This window comes from Triturus cristatus, chromosome 11, assembly GCF_964204655.1.
Source record: "Triturus cristatus chromosome 11, aTriCri1.1, whole genome shotgun sequence".
Taxonomy (NCBI): domain Eukaryota; kingdom Metazoa; phylum Chordata; class Amphibia; order Caudata; family Salamandridae; genus Triturus; species Triturus cristatus.
In genome coordinates, this window is record NC_140594.1 from 395,715,128 (window position 1) to 395,738,102 (window position 22,975).

Consider the following 22,975-nt stretch of genomic DNA (forward strand, 5'->3'; position numbering starts at 1 on the left):
TCAGCCTTGTCGTCATTCCTTTGTTTGCCGGATCATCCATCATTGTTCAAATTGCCTATTGTTTTACGATTTTTAAAGGGCCTTACAAATAAGTTTCCTCCTACTCCTTTTTATTGAACGCGCACTGTATTGAGGTTAGCGTTCTAGCTTCCGCTGCCTCTACCGCGCAGGTCACGTCTTCTCGGCTATATCAATGCCGATGACGCGTCCGCGCAGCGGGCGCGCGCTGTGTGCGCGCCAAAGGCGCGCCTAAGGCAAGCCCGTCTGCGCCCGTCCAGGCCCAGGGGCCAGGACCCCTGGGGTACCAGCCAGAAACCCCCTTAAATATACCAACGAGGATCTTAAGACTTATAGACCTAAACTTTCTAATAAGTGTGCTCACACAATGGAACTTAATAAATTTACCAAAGAGTGTTCCTTGTGCAATTTTAAACTATGTTTGACTCTTAACGTCTCGGAGGCACATATCAGCACTAATAGTGTTAAAATGCTGCTTTTGAATTGCCGCTCTTTGGCTAAACATGCAGAGGAAATCTGTCTACTGTTGGATGAAGAAAGGCCTGACCTGCTTTTTTTGACAGAAACCTGGCTGAATGATGAGGGGGGTCCAGTGATTATTCAAGCCTTGCCCTCGGGCTATACTATATCTATGCTTGACAGGACCACAGGTAGAGGTTGGGGCTTAGCCATTATTTATAAGGACAGCTTTAAGTGCCGCACCACACCCAGCCAATTACTTAACTGTGAAAGCATTTTTTTTACGATCAGCCTATCGCAGACTAATACGTTTTCAGGCATCTTAGTTTACCGCCCTCCTGGCCCGGCAGGCAATTTTTGTAAACATCTTTTGGACAATGTTGCCAATCTGGCCAGTTCACTCCCTAATTTTACGCTTCTTGGAGATTTTAATCTTCATTTTGATGAGGTTTCTCTCCCCTTACTCGTAGAGATTACTGAAGGTCTTGGAATATTTGATTTAAAACAATTGAGTAACAATCCTACACACAACAAAGGAAATACTCTTGATTCCATCTTTTCTAATGTTTCTAGCCTTACGGTGGCCGACCCGATCCACCTTCCTTGGTCGGACCACTTCTTGATCTCCTTCTCATGGACAATTCAAGAGACTGATCCATGGGTAAAGAAAAGCACCAGGTTGGCACGACCTTGGGCAAAACTGTTATATGACTCTTGGATGAGGCATCTAGAAGAATCAGTCAACATAGTAGATTCCAATCCAGCAATCGCTAATGACCAGCTTAACAATTGGTTAGAATCGTCACTGGACAGCACTGATAAGGGCATTCCCCGACGCTGTAATTTAATTGCTAAATTTTTTAATGAAAAAATTCAAACTATTTATCAAGCGTTCCCTGTGGTCTTAGAACCGCAGATAAGGCCCCCTATACGTCCTGTTACTAATCAGCTAGAGATCATTCCCCCTATAAATCTGACCATTCTTAAGAATATTTTTAATCAAGTTAAATCTGGGGCCCCTTCGGATGCTGCCCCTTCTACTATCCTAAACCGAGTCTTTGAAACCGTTGCTCCGATAATTCTTAAAGTAGTTAACACCTCTTTAGAATCAGGTTCTGTGCCTCTTTTGTGAAAACAAGTTATGGTTAGAGCCCTGTTAAAGAAATCCAACCTACTCCCTGAGATATTATCTAATTATCGTCCTATTTCGCTACTGCCGGGCACTGGTAAACTGGCAGAGAAATATGTTAACACCACGATTTCAACTTTCTTGGAAAATAAGAACTGCCTTCACCCTACTCAGACTGGATTTAGAGCTCAACAAAGCACGGAAACCACTCTGTTAGTCGTGATGGAAAGCCTAAGAATAATCACGGATAATGGGGGCTGTGCGGCATTGATTTTGCTTGATCTCAGCGATGCCTTTGATACCGTGAACCACCAGCTTCTGATTCAAAGGCTTAAGGGCATTGGAATTACTGGTTTGGCAATAAAATGGCTGCAGTCCTATCTTGAGGACCGCTCATTTGTGGTCTTTGACGAAAATTTTCTTCTGAGCCGCTGCCTCTTGGTTGTGGGGTTCCTCAGGGTTCGTCCCTGAGCCCCACCCTTTTTAATGTGTATAGGAGTCCTCTGGCAGAACTTGTAATCCCTCATGGCATCCAGATTGTTACATATGCAGACGATACCTAGTTAGTAGTATCATTTAGTCAAGAAGATAAGTCTGCTTCTAATCTTGCGCTGTGTTTGCAAGAAGTGTCAAGGTGGATGGACGACTCTTACTTAAAACTCAACCAGGAGAAGACGGAACTCTTGTTTCTGGGAAATTGCCCTCCATCCACCATAGCTCCCTTCTGGCCTACCTGTCTCGGTCCCCCTCCGACTCCAAAAACAGAAATTAAGAGTCTGGGAGTTTGGATAGACCTTGATCTGAATTTTAAGACGCAGGCGAGTAAGGTGGCTGCTGGCTGCTATGGACTCCTCAGAATTCTGAGGAAGATTCTTTACCTACTCCCACTCACTGCATCTGCAGTTGGAGGTTGGCGTATGCTGATAAAAAGTGGATCATCCAGTGGTTATGCCAGGACTCCAGCTTATAGGTAGCTGAAGGTTTCCTTTCAACGTAACCTAAATCGGCTACCCTAGATTCTTTCCTGCAAGCTGCTTTCAACTCCCTCTTTGACAAGTGGGAAGTTCCCATGACATTGAATTTTCCCACCATCAGTGCTTCAGCGGTTTCCTGACCTGCTCCTCCCATCCCAATTCACTCATTGCAATTTCACCCGCAACGAGGGCCGGAACCTTTTGGAACTCCGAGGTCCAGAGTTTGTCCCAGAAGCACAAAGATGCTTTTATAGGTTAGAAAATTCCAAGAGTGCCAGTCCCCTTCCAGTCTTATCGCTGAGCACATTGTGCTTTTAGTTTATCCTAGCAGCTTTTTGAGGCATTTACCCTCACACTTTTCCCAGTTTGCCTCTGTGCTTAGGGTCAACAGTTCAGCCCCATATAAACATGGCACCATTGTATCATATGCAGATAATACCGAAGTGAAAGAGGGTCCTCCACACATTTTAAAATCATGCTTTTTTATGTAAGGCTTTCTCAAAAATAATTATTTTTCTTTTCACAAAATTAGCCTTTAATTCATTGACTTTGCAATGCCTGTTAAATCTTTGTTTTTCTCTCGAGGCGTATCTGACTCAAATCTAAGATGGCCAGGTCATCCGCATAAAGGAGGCATGATATGTCTACCCCTCGTTTTCGACCAGAATGAGTTGGTATTATTGAGGACTCTGGGAATATCTGCCAGGAACAGAGAAAACAACGTGGGGGCCAGAACACAACCATGTCTCAGCCCATTACTCAGTGGAATTCTTTTCAACAGTGTTCCCAATAGGTCTAATTCTACTTGCGGCCAGTTCTGATGGTGTAGTTCATGGAGTATTGCGAGCAAGCTGCTGGGAATAGCCAATTGGCGGAGCTTTTCCCACAGAATGCTACGAGCCACTAAATCAAATGTGAAGCTAAAATTAACAAAGCCTGTAGTTTTCACTGCCTTCTGTCCCAGTGCCCACAGACTGAAGCAGTGGTAAACCATAGAGTGCCCTTGTTTAAAACCTCCTTGCTCCATTAGGCACAAAATCGTTGCACTCAATCCAACTCTTTAGGGACATTAATATTACCTTGGAGTACAATTTAGCTCCGACATCCAGCAGACTTACCAAGAGAAAATTGCTTGGAACATCTACATCTCTCTCATGTATAGGCTTGATTATTGCATCCTTCCCACTGAGCAGAAAGATACCTGTCTCTGTAATAGCAACAACGGCTTTGGAGAAAAAAGTAGCCCACCATTTAGGTTTTAATTTTATAATGATAGCGTGTCGATTATCCGGTCCAGCTGCCTTGATTAGGTTAAGGGAAGATATCAGTTTAGCTAAGGGCTGCTTGGAAAATTATTCCAATAGCTCCTTCTCCGGATTAGGCCACCTTCCTCTCTCTCTGACCTCTCTGGCCTTCTATATATTACTTAGATGTACCACCCAAGCGTTTTCCGGGGACCATGCACCTTAGACTTGTTGCATCCACTTCAGACTAGCTTCCAAAACGTATTCATATCTTTAGCCTGTCTAATCAGAGCAGCATACTCCTTCTTTATAAGATTGTACCTTTCACTTTCCTTTGAGGCCTCAGGAGACACCTTCGGTCTAGCTCTCCTCAGCCACTTTCTTAACTCTAAACATTCTTTATCAAACCAGGGCTATGTAGATGACCAACAAGTTTTAACTTCCTTAGCCTCTAAGTTACACTTTCTAATTATTGGTGTCAAACATTTGACATCTGTGATAGTCTCAAAGTACCAGTTCACAACATTGGTGCCCGTCTTCCCACCCAGCCCTAGTTTCTTGGACACCTGATACTGCATTAATTGCTCACTATATCTGTTGTCTTTTCTGGTAGTCAGACATTTAGGGAAGTACACCTCCATCAGGGTCACCAAATCCCTTTCCTTAGGTAGAAAAAAAGAGTTGACCATGATTCCAACCACCTCAAAACTTTGACATGTCACAAAGTTCAGGCCTGTATAAACATATAATCAATTAGGCAGCTCTTATTGCCATGCACAAATGTTTGGGCTGCCAGCATATCCTCCCTGAACTGGCCATTTAGGCACACAAATCCTAACTCAGACATGAACTTGTTTAATTTTAGATCATAGTTTGATTGGGTGCCTTTGGGGAAGATTGAAATCAGTATTCCATAACTTTCCATCATATCACTCTGACGGACTTCTTCCAGGGCTGGTGCCAATCATTGATTAAAGCCCCCCATGAAAAGGATGGGAGAAGCCCCTGGGATTTCTGTCGGGGATACCATGTCTGTAATAAACACTTGCTAAAACTCCTGCTGAGCCTCCCCGTGATTATATAGACATTAGCTATAATCAAACTGTTGACACTATGGCAACCAACGTACAGGTCAATATGGCAGGCAAATAGCCAGTCGCTGCTTGTCTATATAATACTTGCACCTTTGATAATTTTGTTGAGATCAATGTCATCAACCCTCCTTGTGAATGCACTTTCCCCCTTTTGTTGCATGTTTGACAAACTGCCTAAAACCACTCAGATGTAATTGCTCGCCAGCCAGCCAAGTCTCCTAGAAACATATAATCATATTCTCCTCCCATGTTTTAGTAAGATCAGTTGTTCTGACTAAATTTTTCAAACCATGTACATTCCACAAGAAGACACCCGGGTTGGCGGGAGAGGCATCCACCTAATCCACCTGCTAAAGCCGCTTGATCTATATCTCTTGTGGTAACGCCTCCAGCGCATTACAAGGAATAAATACCTACAATTAATTAAACCTATTCAAAGGTTTTCACTTATTTGCTTTTTTTCCCTTTACGTGTAGCCTCCAGATACACATGTTTAACTCTGGACGCCCTGTGAGCGGCATGTATATGTTCCTGATCTGCATACACAAGGAGATGATGGACGGAGCACTGAAACTTTTCAGACACTCACCCCCAGTCACAGATCTTGGTTGAATCCATCATTGTTCTTTAGCTCACTTTGCCGCCCCAGTTCAGATCCAGCTATATGCAAATTAGTTTTGACCCTGTGCCTCATGGGAACAGTCCAACCCGAACTGCCAAGCCATGTCTTCCCTGGACTGGAAACAAGCATTCTGGGACCGGTTTCGGATTGACACCCCTCATCAGGCAGGCTAACTTGAATCCAGTGGCAAAGTGAGCAAGGGACCCATGTCTGGGCATACCCTGCCAACTTAGGGCGAACAAAGCAAATACAAGGAGATGATGGACGGAGCGCTGAAACTTTTCAGACATTCAACCCCAGTCTCAGATCTAGGTTGAATCCATCATTGTTCTTTAGCTCACTTCGCCACCCCAGCTATATGCAAAACAGTCTTGGCACTGTGCCTCATGGGAACAGTCCAGCCCGAACTGCCAAGCCAGGTCTACCCTGGACCGGAAACAAGCATCCTGGGACCTGACCGGCTGGAATGTTCCTGTGGGGGAGTGCTTATTGGGAGGTGAGGGAGTATGTGTCTTCCCAAATTATTTGAAGGTTTGTGGTTTATACTCATTGGTATGGCTTTTTTACACCCCCTTGGGGGGTGGGGCTTGCAGACTTAACTCATACTTTAAATATGTTGTATCCTCATTATAAATGAGATTTAGAACACATTGTGTCTGTGATATTTCTTGAGAGGCGATAAGCAGACCCCAGTTCATGGACTGACGAAACTCCAGGTGGATGCACTTTCTCATAGTTATAATGTGTTTAGAATCACACTGTCTGCATCTGTGGTCCAGTTCGCCTCCCAGTCCTGTTAGCACATTACAGGTCGACCCACTGTGGGTCCTGTTGTATCTGGACAAGGTCTGCGCCCTGCTCAGTGGTCCCCGTGTGACCCAGACCTGTTGCTGGGATGATCCAGCAGCACTTACTGCAGTAGTTGGCAAAGTCAGGGGACTGCACAAATCCGCAGCAGATTCTGGATCTTGGGCTGTGGCATCCTTACCCTAAAGCAGCCGAGCACCTGCCCCAGACATGATTGCAACTGCTTACAGCAGTTCAGGTACTAGTGAGGCCTACCATTTCCTGAACTGGTGCAATGTGAGTGAAGCTTGTGGTGGGGCTACCTGTGCTAGAACGATTGATGCATGTTTGTACGTGTGGATTTGCAGGCATTTCTACTATCTCTTCTGTACTTACCTGTGCTTGTTGCACCGCAGCTGAATTTAGAGGTATGTGTCAGTGTGTACCAGTTACTGCTACAGCCTTTGCCAGCCTCTCCAGTATATTTGCACTGGTGTTGTTGTATTGTAGCTATTTTGTGTGCACAAGGTCACAGTATCTCTGCAGGAACGCTTGTACTATGCAGCCTTTATAACCCTGTGTGTGCACTTAGAGTTATGGAACGATGCATCACTATTGCTCTTGCTGTAACAATTGTGCATAAGTGAAGGGTGTACACCTTTTTTGGTTATCGAAATACATAGGAACACATTTTTTCACAAGGCAATAGCCAAAATAACTTAGTTTGTCAAGCTAGTTTTTATTAAATTGTATAGTCTGACGAATGTTTAGTTCAACATTTTGTTCAGTTGTTCTACCCAAATGCTTTCAGGAGAGATGATATGCCTTCGACCAGAAGAAACAGAGAACAAGAATTTCTATTTGTACCAGTGTTTGTAAAGTAACAAAGTTGAATTTTTATATTTTGTAGCAATTGTGACAGACGTGTTCCAGGGATCTATGCGGATATTTACTAAAAAGCTGCCACATCCTGATTTGGTGAGTTAACCCAAACCGTCTGTCCTCCTGTGAAGCTTTCCGCTCTTGCTCAGGCATATACCCTTTTCACTAGAAATATTTCTAGCGTTTAGGGCTGTGAAGTCTGCAGGGCCGCAGGACACCCCATCTCCAGAACCCCTTGCACCGTTTACCGCCTACCCACTCCCTTTAGAAATATATAGCGGTGGCTCCAGTCTACACATTTGGTGGTCCTACATCAAACTGAGACGCTTCTCGAAGGAGATTCTAAGTAGGTTTAATCAAATTGAGTACCCTGTACAAGACACTCCTGATGTAGTGTTACTGAGCTGCAGGGAGACAAGCGAAAAGCACAAATAAAAGGACCGGTGTGACTGATGAATCATTCCATAACAGCTGGCAAGCAGTCCTTTACAGCAGATTGGAAGAAAGCGGATCCTCCAATGCTAAATAGACGATATGCCAATCATTGGATTACTTTAGCTATGAAAAAATAATGTATGATTTGAATCATCAGCAAAAATGTTTTAAACAGATTTGGCAGCCTCAGATTTACCTGTTGCTTGGCATTGAAATCTGCTCGACCAGACTGCATGCACTGAAGACTCTTGACTTGGAACTGTTGATAATGATTACATGTTAATGTACAGAAGACGCAGATACATACAGTAGGGTTAGGACAAGTGGGGGCTCCCTCACATGCAGCCACTGAGTGCCCATGGGTTTTCAAGGAGGGTGGGGGAGAGAGCCTTGAGGGGATGGAGTTATGCTAAAAATGAGCGGAAATAACTAGTGAAATATATGGATGTTATGATATATAAGTGTTGGAGCAGCGTTTTCTTTGCTCAATACATTTTTTTGAGGGAAAAGATGTTTTGATGCAGTGTTGAGGTGTTTAGTAGCCTAGCATCTAGGACTGTCACAGAGCTGTTTACTTCTGTGCATCCTCACAGGACCCTGTGCCTGGCTGGGTCAAGGGAAGACATTCCCAGTTTGCTGTTCCTACCTTTCGCTCTGTTTCATGCCTCTTTGCACTCTCAGCCCGCAGAGGAGAAGGAGCAACTTCTCTTGAATGAAGAATACCAGGAAAAGACTCTGGAGTCCACTTTCATGTACCTGATGCTTGACCTGCCAACAGCGCCACTCTACAAGGATGAGAAGGAGCAGCTCATTATCCCCCAGGTGCCACTCTTCAGCATCCTAGCCAAGTTCAACGGGATCACCGAAAAGGTACGCTAGGGACCCTGCAATACGTGTCTCCATTATGATCATTCCACCTATTGGAGATATTTGCAAACATAGCACGAAAATAGGAAAGAGGGAGGGGCGTGAAAAGGCTGCAGAGTTGGGCGGAATGTAATTCAGATAGCCTGACTGGCGTAAAAACCACAGGGCTGAGTTAGATCCTCCATTTCTTAATTACTCACTAATTGTTTAATCCTATGCTCATTTCTGTGACCAGAACTCCAAAGTATTTGGTTGCAAAATTAACATAAATGTGAGCTGTCTTCCAAATTATTAAATTACTGTATATCCATCCAGAGTTGAAACTCCTGGGTGCATCTTTAAGAAGAGGACTTTCTGTTTATAAGAGAAAATGCAAGGGTGGTGATACTGGGTTTCTTATGGTCCATTCTCTTTCTGCAGTTGTTTGTGGGAGGGTAACCAGACTCCTGAGGCTGACTGGGCATTTCTATATGAACTCATAAAGTGCGTTGGTGGTGGGATAGCTGTCTGGAAAGTCCTGTCTCGAGTTGGAGACTAGGTCCGTTGCAGTGGCAAGTTTTACTGCTTTGAAATAGTTGTATGGATAACTGTGTATATATAGTAGTGTTTAGAGGAAGTGGTAAAACTTGCATATTCTTTTCAAAGCTTGCTGATAACATGTATAAGATTTTTATCAAGTGAGATGGCAGTAATATTTAGGAAGGCTGCTTGGCCCATCAAAGCAAACTAAATAAATGTTTTATTTAGAGATGTCCAGCATGTATCAGACCTTGACTTTAAGAAACCGTTACTGGCAAAGTATCCACTTCTGATGTATTCACTTAGCATAATCCATTTATAAAAATATTGATCCAGGAGGATCTGGCAGGTCACTGCTTGCACTTTGGTTTCAGCAATCATCGACTGGACACTTTCTCAGTTCATTTCTGCCAGCATTTTTTTTTAAATGCTTCTAGTCATTTTGATAGTTTTCTCTTAATTAGCATTTCATTATGAATTTTGCCTTCCACCTTGAATTTCTTGTACAATTACATTTGCAAATGGTTGTTGATTCGTTCTGCTATTCAACTATGGTTTTTAATTCCTATTTTGTCTATTTATGGCTGCTTAGGTTTTCTATTGATCATCTATAAATCAGTGGTTGTTATTTGGTACTGTGTTTTCACAGGAGTCGTCTTGTGGCTATACTTTTCTTGTATCTCTTTAGTCTTTTTCTCTATTTTTGTGCAATCCTTATCGTTGTTTGTCGATTTATTAGTTTTGTGTATTTGTTCATGGATGGTTGTTGGTGGTTTGTTTTTTATTTTTTATTCACTTTAAAGAGGCTCTTCTATTCTGTCGCCCCGCAAACTGATAGTGTTTAATGGCTGTCTATTTTCATTGAATACCATTGTATTTCGTGCATCTGTGTCCCCCTTTTTTATCATTGCTGTCTCTTGGGTCATTTTATAAATGACTGATTTTTGTTTTTTAACAGTTGTTGAGGACCTTTTTTTGTTTTTATTAATGGTAGACCATGTCTCATGTTTTAGTGTTTATTATTGGTTCATCCTGTAACCTGTGAATTTTGTATCCAGGAGTATAAGACCTATAAGGAGAATTTTCTGAAGCGCTTTCAGCTCACCAAGTTACCTCCTTACCTCATCTTCTGTATTAAACGTTTCACCAAAAATAACTTCTTTGTGGAAAAGAACCCAACGATTGTCAACTTCCCAATCACGTGAGTACCTCACACCATTTTCTAGTTCTATAGCATGCAAATACCTCTTCCATGATTTTTCATCTCCATCATAAGGTCATCATGAGTGCCTCTCGCTGTCCTCTTCATCACAAGTTCTCAACTTCATAATGAGGACCTTCCACCGTTCTGAGATCCTTTATTAATTTATTACACTTTCCATTCTCAGATGTTATTGTAATGAGTTACTAATAAGTCAGCACTTTTTATAGTCCATTTATTTAACACTCTTCAACCAACCAATCTTGGATGACTCTGAGGCCATTGAATAAAAAAAATAGTAGTATAATTTATTCTATTGTTATTTCTAATATTTCTTTGGAGTATTATATACCCCTTGCAAGGCCTGAAATGATTTCTAAGTGGGACAGCTGTTTTGTTTATTTAGTGCCTTATTCTCCTAGCGAGGTCGTCAAATGCCCTTAACACTGTATCTTATAGTATGGAATGAGATTCCAATTTAAAAAAAAGGTTTTTAGTGATTAGACTGATTTCTACTTTCTGCCACCATTTTATTTGGGTACTGGTTGGTTGTAGCCTCTCTAACCTCTTGCTTCTACTTGATCAATATCGGGGCATGGCTTGTTTTTGTTCTTATGGTACACTTTCAGAGTATGAAGTGAATTTAAAGTGACTGATTCCTTGAGTAGCTTCCCCTGGGTTGCGACAGCCTCCCCTACCTGTGCACTCCCTTCGGGCCCATCACATGGTGGATATGGGACAGGCGCTGCATAGCTCCTCAGTCCTATATGTAAGCCATAGATGTTTCATGTAAACACCATATTCTTAAGTCTTCACCGACTGTCAAATAAGCGGAGGTATTAGCCTTTCATCTCTTGGTCTGGTAGCCTACAGAGTGGCCCACATGACACTGGTGCTGGGCACATCTTAGGATAAGTTTCTTGTTGGAAAATGAAAAGACTTCATGCCAGTGTTCTTAAGAGCTTCGAGCGGTCTTCTTTCTGCACTCGCGTAAGGGTTTACCGATGAGAGTACAACTTCCTTGTATTACTTCTGGTAGCAGAAGAACGAGAACCCTCACCTCTCCTTGCTCCCACACAGAAACATTCTGAAAAAGCAAACAATTGTGGGCTGCGACACTGACATGGACCATCTTTGACCATTACCTTCTGAGATTAACTGGTTCCTTGACATTCCCTTTCAACTTTGACAGGGGAGACTGTCACAAATGGGAAATCAAGCTTTCATGTGTGAGGGGTGCCACAGACTGCCCTGTTTGCACACGTTGAGAATGGAAAATGCCCACTCTGCTTACAGGCGGTCCTGTTTACTTTAAGATTGATCAAACTGTGGCATTCTGGAAGTTTTCCAGAATTCTCACACAGTGGTTGAAAAGAAATTACGTACCTGGGAAGTGGCGAGGGTGAAGAAGTTCACTTGCTCTCCGCAATAAATAATTGGGAAGCTGAATTTTCAATCTATTATAAATATGATTTATCCAACCAGTTTCCAATCTTATTAAATTTCTCATGTGTACTTGGTCGGTCTTCTCATTTGTACTGGTCAGATTTATGTTTGTTGAAAACTGTGTTGCAAAGTCACCAGAGCTTTCCTCCATCTGCACGGCTGAGCTACAACAATAAAGGTTTCATGCTAATCTTGTTTGTGAAGTCCTTCCATAGCCATTGTTTCTTCAAAGCACGCACTGACAAAAGTTCCAGTACCGATTTAACATTCTTAATTTCCTACTTTCCTTGCTTGCACAGTAACGTTCCACACAGAAATTGATGATGTCTTCAGACTAGTGGTAGGAGTGCCTGGTAAAATAATAGTGTTGCAAAGTGGGTTATTGGTAGGGGCAAATGTAGATCTGCCACTGGCAATAAGGCCACTAACACATGATAGGACTCAGCATAGGTCTTAGAAAATTATTCCTATGCTCCACCCTTGGTAACGTGGCTGCGAACAGACAGGCTTAACTTCAAAGACAGGTATGTAAAGCATTTAAAAACACCATGTCAGTAAGTAATTCAGACACAACACATAATAAAAGTCCAACACCAATTTATAAAAATAGAAAATATTTGTATCTTTAAAATTACACCAAAACGACAAAAATCCAATGTAGGTGAACTGGAGATATGAATGTTCAAAGATTTTATAAAATATAGCACTTAGAAGCACCATATTGTGATACCTGCACGCGATAGACCGTGCCAAAGTCAAAGTTTCAGGCAGGGCGCGATGGAGCCCTGAGCTGCTACAGCTCGCAGCAGGTTCTGGTCTCAGTTTCTACCTTCACACTTAAAAGCTTTTCTGGAGCTTTTCTTCCCAATGGCCCTCAAAGCTCCCAGCCAGTCTGGATCCGGTGAGGGTTCGCCGGCTTGACTTGTGACGATGTCCCGGTCAACTTCCCTGGAGCGGACTCAGAAAATTTCTCAAGATCACTTCCGTGGGGCAACCAAGGAATCCAGGCTGGCACTCGCTGGAAGGCAGGCGGCTTGGCTCTGGCGGTTGCTCCCGGTCACCTTTTCTACGAGCGGACTTAGAAACTTTTCTGGAGCTTTTTCTCACGGAGTCTCTCGATGCTAGTTATGTAGCCGGATCCGGTGAGGGTTCGCCGGCTTCAGTTTTCTTGTAGTCCCGGTCAAACTCTGGAAGTTGGACCCATGGAGCTTTTAGCGGGACCAACCTGGATGGCTTGGCCGGCTCGCGGTTGAAGGCAGGCAGCCTGGCTGGCCAGGTTGGGTCATCCCTTTATGGAGCTTTTTTTCAAAGTTGCTCCAAACTTCTTCCTGAAGTTCCTCAAGGGGTCCCAAAGTGTCTCAAACTTACTCCAAGGGTATGGAAGCTCCAAGATGATCCTTGAAAGTTGAGGACATCAGTTCCCACAATCCACTGGTACAAAACTCTTACAGATCCACTGATGGTTCTCCAAGGTGTAGATTTAGTTGGTGATGTTCCAGATGAGCTCTTTTAACCTGTATCTTTCAGGGAGTTCACTCTTTAGTAAGATAATCCCCAGGGCTGTAGTTTCAGATGGTGCAGTTATTGGTCAATCAGTGCCCACTAACAAAGAACTTTTTGATCAACAACTAGATAATTAGAAATTGCAAATAGTAGCAGCGTCATACCCAAGTACCACTCATACAGGTCCTCACTCTCACCATCTTGTATGCAACTTCTCCGTCTGCAAGTATCACACCACATTCCTCTATTTAACTGTGAGCTTCATTTTCAAACTAGTGTGCTTCTGCTCTTAAATTAGTACCGCTCACATCTTCCTTCATTTTACTGGCTAGAGAACTATTTGCAGTTAACACCTCTTCCTTGCGTGGCCTTCAGCCTAAAAGTGTCATTGGTTCCCACATGTGTCTCTGTATATCCTTAGTGCGGGGTATAGCCAAGGGAAATGTGTCTGTGGCTGAACTCACTCGAATGAGCCCTAAAGCAAGCTGTGTATACTATTAGAATAGAAATGTAAAGGGCTCTGTTCAATTGGTCTGCTGCATCCACCAGTCTGGTTGTCTTCTAATGTCTTCCTTATCTCTTATTTCTGCTGTAGCAATGTGGATCTGCGAGAATACCTGTCAGACGAGGCTCAAGCTGTGCACAAGCACACCACATACGATCTGATTGCCAACATAGTGCATGATGGGAAACCCAATGAAGGAGCCTACCGCATACATGTGCTGCATCACGTATGTATTTGTCTTGAGGAAGCTCCCAGGTCATGTCTTAGTTATGTCTCCAGAGAGTCAGAATGGTGCTTTTCAATATATCATCTTTGCGTTAAGGCACTAGCAGGCACATGCATCAAAGGAAAAACCGGTCGCAAGCGGGCAGATTCTCAGAATCTGCCCCTTTGCGACCGGTATTTTTGCATTTGGGATGCATCATCCCAAATGCAAAAATCGCAATTTAAGGAATCTCTAAATTGCGATTACGAAAATTGCGATTGCATTTAAGGAATCCCAAATTGAGATTCCTTAAATGCAATGCATTAAAGTAAAAAAAAAATGCGATTTCGCTAATAAGGGGAGCAAATTACCATGAAGTTGGACTTCATGGTAATTTGCAAAAACTTTGAAAAATGCACTTTTGTGCATTTAAGTTTCATGTTGCGCACACACATGCCCTTAGGGCATGTGTGTGTGCAACATATGTGCACAGATCAATTTCAGGGGTGCAATAGGGTGTCATTTTGACACCCTTGCACCCTTGAAATTGCATGAGCAATTTGCGAGTACCTACTGGTGCTCGCAAATTGCTCATGCAATCTCCAATTCATTCCTATGGGCCTAGAGGCCCATAGGAATGAATGGGACGGCATTCCTTAATTGCGACTCGCAATTAAGGAATGTGTAGGAATTGCTATTTCTTTAGCGATTCCTACATGCATAGGCTTTTGCAATTCCTTAATTGCGATTCCTTAATAATCGCAATTAAGGAATCGCAAAAGCCTACATTGATGCATGTGCCAGTACATGTACCACATGCAATATAAGTCCTCTCTTGCAAGACCTACACCTTGTGCATTGGGCATTGGCTGCGCGAGGTGACTATTTATGTAGAACCATGGAAGTTGAGGGATAGATTATTGGTAGAAAAGTGAACGCTGCTGCAGCAAAAGATGGCAGAATTTGCAGCCCAGATGATTTAATGGCCATGATGCATGTAACTTTCTTATTAGTAAACAAAACAAGAGAGGGAGTGAAGAGGTTCAATAAGTTGTGGACTCACCCTCCTCTGTAAATCATGAAAAAACAAAGAAAAGTCCATACTCTACTTGTAGAATAATAGTATCCTTCCTAGACTAGTTCTATGGTGTGTTTATAGAAAACTGTTCGTTTTTCCTAAAGATGTATAGGAAAACAATGTTTTGTTAAAATAACCCTCACCCTCCAAAAGGTCCCTTAGTGGCATGCTTCATCATCGGGTTCTTCCCGCCCTGGGAGAGGACGTACTGCGACTAAGACATGGGAGCCCTTATTAGAGAGGCTTCTCTTCAGGACTAAAACAGATGATCCCTGCACCACTCTTCAAAAGAAACAACAATGTGGTCTGTCTAATGTTGCAGTCTTGTGTGCATATTAAAACAAGCATTGGCATAGCCAATAGGTCTCGCTTTTGGGACCTTATGTGTTTATTTTGAAGTGTTGGCTATGTTGTAGAGTATTGTGGCTGATGTATGTAAGGCCTGTCCTGTGCGTTCTGTTCAATATTTGTCTGTGTTTTATACCACTTAAAATGCTCTTGAGAGCCACGCGGTGTCCAGCTATATGGTATTTCTGAGGTATGTGCCATAGAAGCTCTGCCCAGTGTGTGCTATTACATGTTTGCATGTGGTGTACATTATTGAAAAGTATTGTTGGGTGCTACAAGTCAGCTGTACGCCTTATCTGAGGTGCACAGTGTGTAAGGAAGGTGCTCTGCCTAGTGTGGTCTGTCAGATGCTGCATTGTTTTTAAGTGGGAAGTGCTATGGTCAGAGCTTAATTTGAGCCAGTGGTTTCTGGTGCTTTGCACCGGCCCTTAATTGCCAGCACCGGGTCTTTTGACAGTCTGCCACATGGTGGCGCTGTTTTTCTTTTTTTTAGAGATGACACAACAACAGTTATTTATTAATTCAATATACATTAAAATGACTAATACCGGCCACTGAAAGCCATTCTTATGGCTTTGGGGCCTGGAATATTCTGAAGTGCCACACTTGATGTTCGCTGGTGTGTTTGTAATGTCACTGGCAGCGCTGGCCGGGGCAATGCAAGTTGCAGATGCCTCCTGACGAAAGCCCTAGCACTTATTTCTTTACAAATTAAGCACTGGCTGTGGTGGACTACTGACTAAGTGGCTATAGGCAGAACTGGAATCAGATGACACATTCCATCTAGTGTGTGCTGCTGTTGGATGTTAGAGTGCTGTGAATCAGTCATGCCGGCGGTACAAGATATTATGTTGCTTAGATGAAACGTCCCACTGTGGTGTCTGCTGGCTTTAGCGCTAACAGTCTCCCACTTGCTTTAGACTTGGGCATTATAATAGCTCCATTTTCCAACCACTTTCTTGCTTTTCGATTGAGAACCAAAAAAAGCTAATTGCACTGTTGCGCCCGCACATCTGTGTGTTTTGTTTATGTGTGCAAATCCCATGCCTTGCATTTTAGCTGCGGATGCCCCGTGCTAGCTCTCCACGCGCAGGTGACCTGAGGTGGAATCATTTCCGGTGCTGCCGCAAGCCAATGAGGGCTCATGCCTAGTGGGCGCCGGCTCCGTAGAAGACCCCTGGGATGGCGAAGCCGGCTGGTGGCAGTGGCACGCTTCAGTCGCCCATGTTTAGAATGTCTTTGCCGCTTTTTATTTAATGAGCATTGGGCGCTTTGTTCTACGTTTCCGTGCGATAAGCAAGCGGGCCTTGATGTCTGCTTGTGCCTGCCTGTGCGTTCTTTATCTCCATGGGCCCTGAAAGCAACATTTACTAAATGCAAATCTCCCCACAACGAGGCATTCTTCCGGCTCAAAGCGGCCTGTAATTTCATTGTTGCCCAGTTTGGGGATGGCGTTAATCCTTCTCTTAATATTATTAGAAATTGTACTAAGAATGGCTAATGTTCTTAAGTCGTAGGCATGCGTTCCAAAAACTCTCGGGAAGTATAGTTAAAACTGATGAGGAATATGCAAGCACAAATGCAATTGGGGAGAGGAGTTGGCCTAACGGCTAGGGCGGTCGACCTCGAACCTGGGGAACTGGGTTCGAGTCTCGGCAATGACGCTGAACATCCTGTGATTCTGGGCAAATCACTTAAGCTCCCCGTGCCTAACAAAAATGAATGTGTGTCCTCATGTAATGTAACTGGTGCTATGTAAAGCGCTCTGATACCCGATTCGGGTCAAGTTCGCGCTATATAAAACTCTATTTAAAAAAAAACAAAAAAAATGTCAAGCGAGCATTGTTACGACAAATACAAGCTGCCATCCCAGGATAGCAGGAAAACAAAAGGAAGCAAACAGGAGTGTGATAGCTTCTGAGCGAGCGGGAAGGGTCGTGGCAAAATGTTTGATTCAGCAGAAAAACAGAAGAAATTTAATAGTCGCCTGAATCCCGCCCCTCCCCAGGAGCGTTTTACCCCTTCTCGCGGGGCTCTGAGGGAGTGAAGCGAAACCCGCGGGTTAACAAGTGGGAGGGGGTGGGGGGAGTGCAACCGAGAACTCACACAGAGTTTCCCTTGCGGGAGCGAGCCTTGGGCACCATCTGTTTGGAAGTTAATTACAAACCGATGTTGCCAAAGCTCGCTCCCGCAAGGGAATCGCCAAACGTGCACGCGTTGCCATTGAAAGCAATGCAATGCGTGCACGTTTTTGGCCTCAAAAGCGAATCGATTCCAAGAGGTCTCCTCCTATGCAGCGCATTAGCGCTGCGTAGGCGAGACCTAAAAACATGCACTTATACAATACCCATTATTTATAATCTTGTTAGTCAATACTTTAGTAGCCAAACTATAGCTCCATGAGCTATTTCACGGGAGGGGAGGAGTGCTTGCAGTCAAACAGTTGTCAAAGCTGCTCTCTCATGCTTCAAAACCTGTAGACCAGGGAGGTAGAAGCTCTATATAGGATACGTCCTCCTCTCCCCATTTTTACTAATACCAGCTATAGGGAGTATTAAATTTTAGTTTCCACAAAGCCAGGTAATTTTTAATCTCACTATATTCATTCTGACCCTTCCACTCTCACATCACACATAGTATCACCTCACTAATAAGTGCTCCCACGTCTTCGTCAGTCACAGCACGCCCCGTCCCGCAGCAGGACAGGAAGAACCTGATGCTGAAGCATGCCACCAAGGGACCTTTTGGTGGGTGAGGGTCATTTTAACAGAAATATTGTGTTTTCCTATAAATCTTTAGGAAAACGATCAGTTTTCTATAAACACACTATGGAACTGGTCTAGGAAGTATACTATTATTCTACAAGTAGAGTGTGAACTTTCTTTGTGCCTCTCTTATTGCCTGATCTCTTGATGGTAATACAGTTGACTCTGGATACTTGACTATACCAGCTGGCAAACATGAAGAAGTATGGAAACTAATCCTACCTTACTTTAGATATGTATGTAACCTGGTCTCCCTCATCATTCTATCAGACCTGCTTTGAGACGCTATTGTTGAGTAGTTATGCAAACTGAACACCCACACTCAAAAAAGTTACTCTTACTGAGAGTATCAATCAGGTAGAGCTCCACCAGCACTATAGGTGAGTTCCTCGGAAAGGCACCATTGATTGGTATGGAATGCCAAATAACCTCCTCTCATCCATTGCTGTAATCTGCAGATCAGTGTTGGTGCCCAGTGATGTTAAATGCTTGCTTTGCTATAAGAAGGTCCCTTTGCCTCTTCCTGTACATTTTAAGTGATTTCTGTAACAACTGTGCCTCGGTTTTCAGTGCTGCTCATTGCCCTGTAATCCAAATGGAAAGCACTTGCTCTGAATTTGTTTCTCACTTATACCTCCTACCATGATCCCACTCCTTTGCAGCTTGTTCAGTGGTACCACAAATGATGGCAGCCTCTCATCTGTTCTCTTTTTTTTCTATAGGGGACAGGCAAGTGGTATGAACTTCAGGACCTGCAAGTGACTGACATCCTGCCGCAGATGATCACACTGTCAGAAGCATACATACAGGTGATGTCCCAGGGACAGATCTGGATGTTCTACTGCTTTTTATATACTTGTTTATGCCCTCTGTCCTTCTCCCAAATACTTGTGCTGGTTTTCAGTATAAATGTTAGGCACTCCTGGAGCCCATTTCAAACTTCACAAATGATTCAGGATATAATTATTTATTTTATTTTTACTTTCCAGATTTGGAAGAGACGAGAAGATAATGAAACCAACCAGCAAGGGGCATGAGTACAACCATTGACTTGATGAGACAATCCTCTCAAAGGCCCTCTACTGGGTCCGAGTTTTATATGGTTAACTTTGGCTAAACCCTAATGGCGTATTCTTCACCTACCTAAAGCCTTCCTTTGTCAACAGTGTGAAATATGGTTGACTGAGAATAACGCTACACAGGACATGCCACAAATTACCTGTTCCTCCTCTCTGAAGTTCTGGAACTGAGCTTTCTCTCTCTACGGTGACATCCTTGTTCCTAACAACGTTTTCAAGTTTCTGTTTAACTCGAGGCTGAGGTGTTTCCTCATCACGAAATTGCAATGTGGCATACCAGGAAAATTGACCTATATAAAATCCCAGGCCGTTCTACCGATTTGAGATTCCACAGCCCCAACAGGTTAAATGTTTTGGAAATGTACAATCTACACCACTTGGAAATACCACATCTGTCACCAAGCTGAGAATTCTGTGTACAAACAGTTTAGCCAAGTTGAGCTTTTTCTTCATTTACAGTTCTCTCCAGCAAATGCGAGCTGACATTTCTGTCACCAGACTATTCCTTGCCGCCTCGCACAGTCGTCTTGTCATGTTCTGTTTGACATCCCACCAACTTGAGCGGGCTCTAGTCACTTAGTTGCCTTTTAGTTTTTGTTGGGCTTCAAAGAAAGCCTGAAATAAGCATTCTCTGCTGCACAGATGGGGAGACTAGGAGGAAGTCTCCACTTTCCTTTTCCGGTGTATTATTTGTGCCTGTGAGTTTTCCACTTTTCTCTGGCACCAACCACAATATGAGATTCACAATTAACAGCTGGATTTGAATATTACCAGGAGATGCTTGTTGTGAAGATAGTAAATTTTTTTTTTTTACAGTTAATACCTTTTTAAAGTGTATTTACCTTTTTTTTGTAACATTTTGTAAAATTAGAATTGACTCCTTTTGAATACGGCAGGGTGTTGTGTGTTTGTGAGTTGAATTGATCTTTGAGTGGGTGATTTCGTGATTGGTGTCTGATACTTGTCACCCGTGTGTGTGTGTGTGTGTGTGTGTACCTCTATCTGTGTGTGTACCTGTGTGGACCTCTGTGTGTATGTGTACCTCTTTGTGTGTATGTGGAGTTCCTGTCTGTGGCGCGTATGGTTTCCGTACAACTGTTGCCAACCTATAAAATCCAAGTAAGGTCCCAGACGAGTGCTGATTATAAGCAGATGCATTTTTATTTTGGTAATTTTAAAAGGATAAATGACAAGAAATTGTCCGATATGCTTACTACCCTTTTGATTCTTGGGGATGGTTGAAAAAAATAGCATTTCCAAACAGGTTTATCACATAATGCAAAGTGGTCCGCTTATGGCAGAAGAACCTATATGAAAATAACAGAATCATTTGAAGGCAAAGAAGTGTGTTTGTGAGTATGGTACAATGCAAAAAAGAAATCATATTGTCAGCTCACTCAGTTTTTCCAATTTTAAAGCTGAATTTTCCACTTGCCTAAGTAGCCAGGATTCTGCTTTTTATTATAATGTTAAAAACATTTAGTAACTATTCATCATTCTTTTTGTTTGTTAAATGACTACCTGCAGCAGGTCTGCAGGCTGCGTTTTATTTTTAAACAGTGTCTCAACTCCTGTACCAGGCAAAAGCACTTAAAATGTCATTACAAGCTATTCTGTTGCATTTGAAATTGTGAAGCAGATATTAGGAAGGGGATTGTTTCAGTAATGTCGATTTTCAATTTTCTGATTCAGGCGCTCGAAGGGCGAATCTCGATCAGTTCTTCATCATCCTCCAAGGGAGTAAGCGCTGTCACTCCCACACATGAAACTTGCAGTGGTCCACAGCCTGAAATGTGACAAAAATGGTTGAGGGACTTATACTGGCCAAAGAGATTGAGCGGGCAAGTAGAGGGATCAGGAAGAGTGACGAATTTCCTAGCGTTTCCTCACCAAGTCACAAGCTCCCACACAAAGACACACTGACCTTCCCCACAAGGCCCACAGACCATGCCTCCCCGATGCTCCCTGCCTCCATGGAGGACAAGCTAAGCAGGCCACAGACCGCCTCAGGTGGGTTCTTTTCATGTGTAACTCGTACTTCTGTATGCATACAGTAAGTCCCAAGAGCATATTCTCACTGGCAGCCTCTGCCTGGCTCACAGGTTTTCCAGGCACACAGTCTCCTCCAAGTCTGCAGAATCTTCAGCAACTCTTGTTCCCCTACAGATTCTCTGAACTTGTACGGTAGGACTTCCCCAAGAAGAACGGCTTCCAGAAGATTTCTGGGTTAGAAGCGTATTTTTCTCGCCATGCCACTGCTTACCTTGCACTCGATGGCGTTGGCCATGCTCAGGCACCAGTATGCTGGTCCAAGGTCACAGCCTTGGAGTCCTGCCTGGACGTGTTCCACTGTGGCACAGGCCCCGATCTCCTGAAGAATAAAACCGAGAAAAGATCAGCAATTTGCCCCTTTCACAACCAGACTATTCACTAGGGTATGCCCTCAGAGGTGTGATGACTAGTGACTTGTAATATCTGGTGGGGTCGCGACCATCAGTCACATCCGACTGCTCAGCCGGGCTTTCAGAGGCTTCAGCCCGACATGTGCTTTCATGTCCTGGCCTAACTGGCCTCTCTGAATCTCATGATGTCTTTGTAGGCCAGTCTGCAGCGGATACATAAATCGAAAGAGCTGGCAGTGAACCTATAGGTGACACCTACCCATGATGGATGATCATTACTTCTCAGTGAAGAGTAAAAGTTGAAGTACATATGCTAAGAAGCTATAGCTGGTAAGCTAGCTAAGACACTTATGCAGTAGTCCACAGGGTACCCAAATGCATGGAATAGACTAATAGGTAGTGACGAACACATAGTACCCTGGTGAAGATTGAAGTGGTTCATGGGGGATGGAGGAGGCCTAGCTATCTGCAAGTCACAGTGACAGAATCCGTATGGTATGCAAAAGGGGTCCGGGCATGGGTTCGACAATTAGCAGGGCAAGCACCAAGGCAAACTGACCATAAATAGCATAAAGGTGGTACCCATGATTGTGGAGGGATAATTCAAAAGTGGATTCATGCAATAAAATAAAAGGAGGACCGACATGCTCAGTGAGGCAATTGACATGCGATACCCAGATGCAATCATCAGAAGCCATAACAGAAATGGTATGCAGAATGGTGCCCAGGTGTTGATGGGATATATGGGCTAAAGTAATCCCTGCCAATGCAACACAATCCAAATCCGCAAACCCGCTCCCTACCATGCCTGTGAAGAGCCCTAAAGTTGGTAGACCATGGCAGCCACCAAGGCAGCAGACCCAGTAAGAGAAGCATTCCCCACTAGCATCCTTTAAGAGTCCCGAAGTAGGTAGACCACTAGGGTTATGTGACTGCACAGACTTACCATGGTTCTCCAAATGCTGCAAAAATGGAAATCCAATAAAGAGCCTTTCATTGTAAAGGAAATGGTTATTCACAGGGAGGGACGCTTGGCAAAATCATCATAGCAATCTAGGCATCACGATTCAGAATAAATTCTCTTCTGCACCGTTTAGGGCTCCCGAGGTCATTTGAGCACACTTACTACTCAGAAACCTTGCATAGCTCCCAAAATGTAGACCCACTTATGGTCAAACTTAGTAGGTAACTCGGCCTCGGGCTGAACGTAGCAATGAGGATGAATTTCAACTGTGCCAGTCTTGGACACACATCTTATTAATGCTGACATATCCCTATCATAAATGCATAGCTTTTACTCCCGTTTAGGAGCGTGGGACTAGCTATGGTCCGAGAAGTATAAAAAAACTAAATAAAATAGCCATTATTTTTGTGTTTCAGTGATCTATTTTATTCATGCTTTGGTGGCAGCCCT

The 22,975-nt window shown here is 43.5% G+C and overlaps 2 protein-coding genes across 5 annotated transcripts in view; one reads left to right on the plus strand and one right to left on the minus strand.

Moving 5' to 3' along the window:
- Positions 1-22,940, plus strand: part of USP39 (ubiquitin specific peptidase 39) — a 243,337-nt gene extending 220,397 nt beyond the window's left edge. The window contains exons 8-13 of the mRNA XM_085635237.1: positions 7,237-7,304; positions 8,325-8,513; positions 10,088-10,230; positions 13,775-13,910; positions 18,803-18,889; positions 19,070-22,940. Of these exons, the coding sequence (XP_085491363.1) occupies positions 7,237-7,304; positions 8,325-8,513; positions 10,088-10,230; positions 13,775-13,910; positions 18,803-18,889; positions 19,070-19,117 (671 nt within the window). The 3' untranslated portion in view covers positions 19,118-22,940. The remainder of the gene's footprint in view (positions 1-7,236; positions 7,305-8,324; positions 8,514-10,087; positions 10,231-13,774; positions 13,911-18,802; positions 18,890-19,069) is intronic.
- SFTPB (surfactant protein B) overlaps positions 20,299-22,975 on the minus strand; it is a 190,775-nt gene continuing 188,098 nt past the window's right edge. For all 4 annotated transcript variants that reach the window (XM_085635241.1, XM_085635240.1, XM_085635239.1 and 1 more), the window contains 2 exons: positions 21,423-21,530; positions 20,299-20,945 (listed from right to left, as the gene is read on the minus strand). In XM_085635241.1, the coding sequence (XP_085491367.1) occupies positions 20,910-20,945; positions 21,423-21,530 (144 nt within the window). In that variant the 3' untranslated portion in view covers positions 20,299-20,909. The remainder of the gene's footprint in view (positions 20,946-21,422; positions 21,531-22,975) is intronic.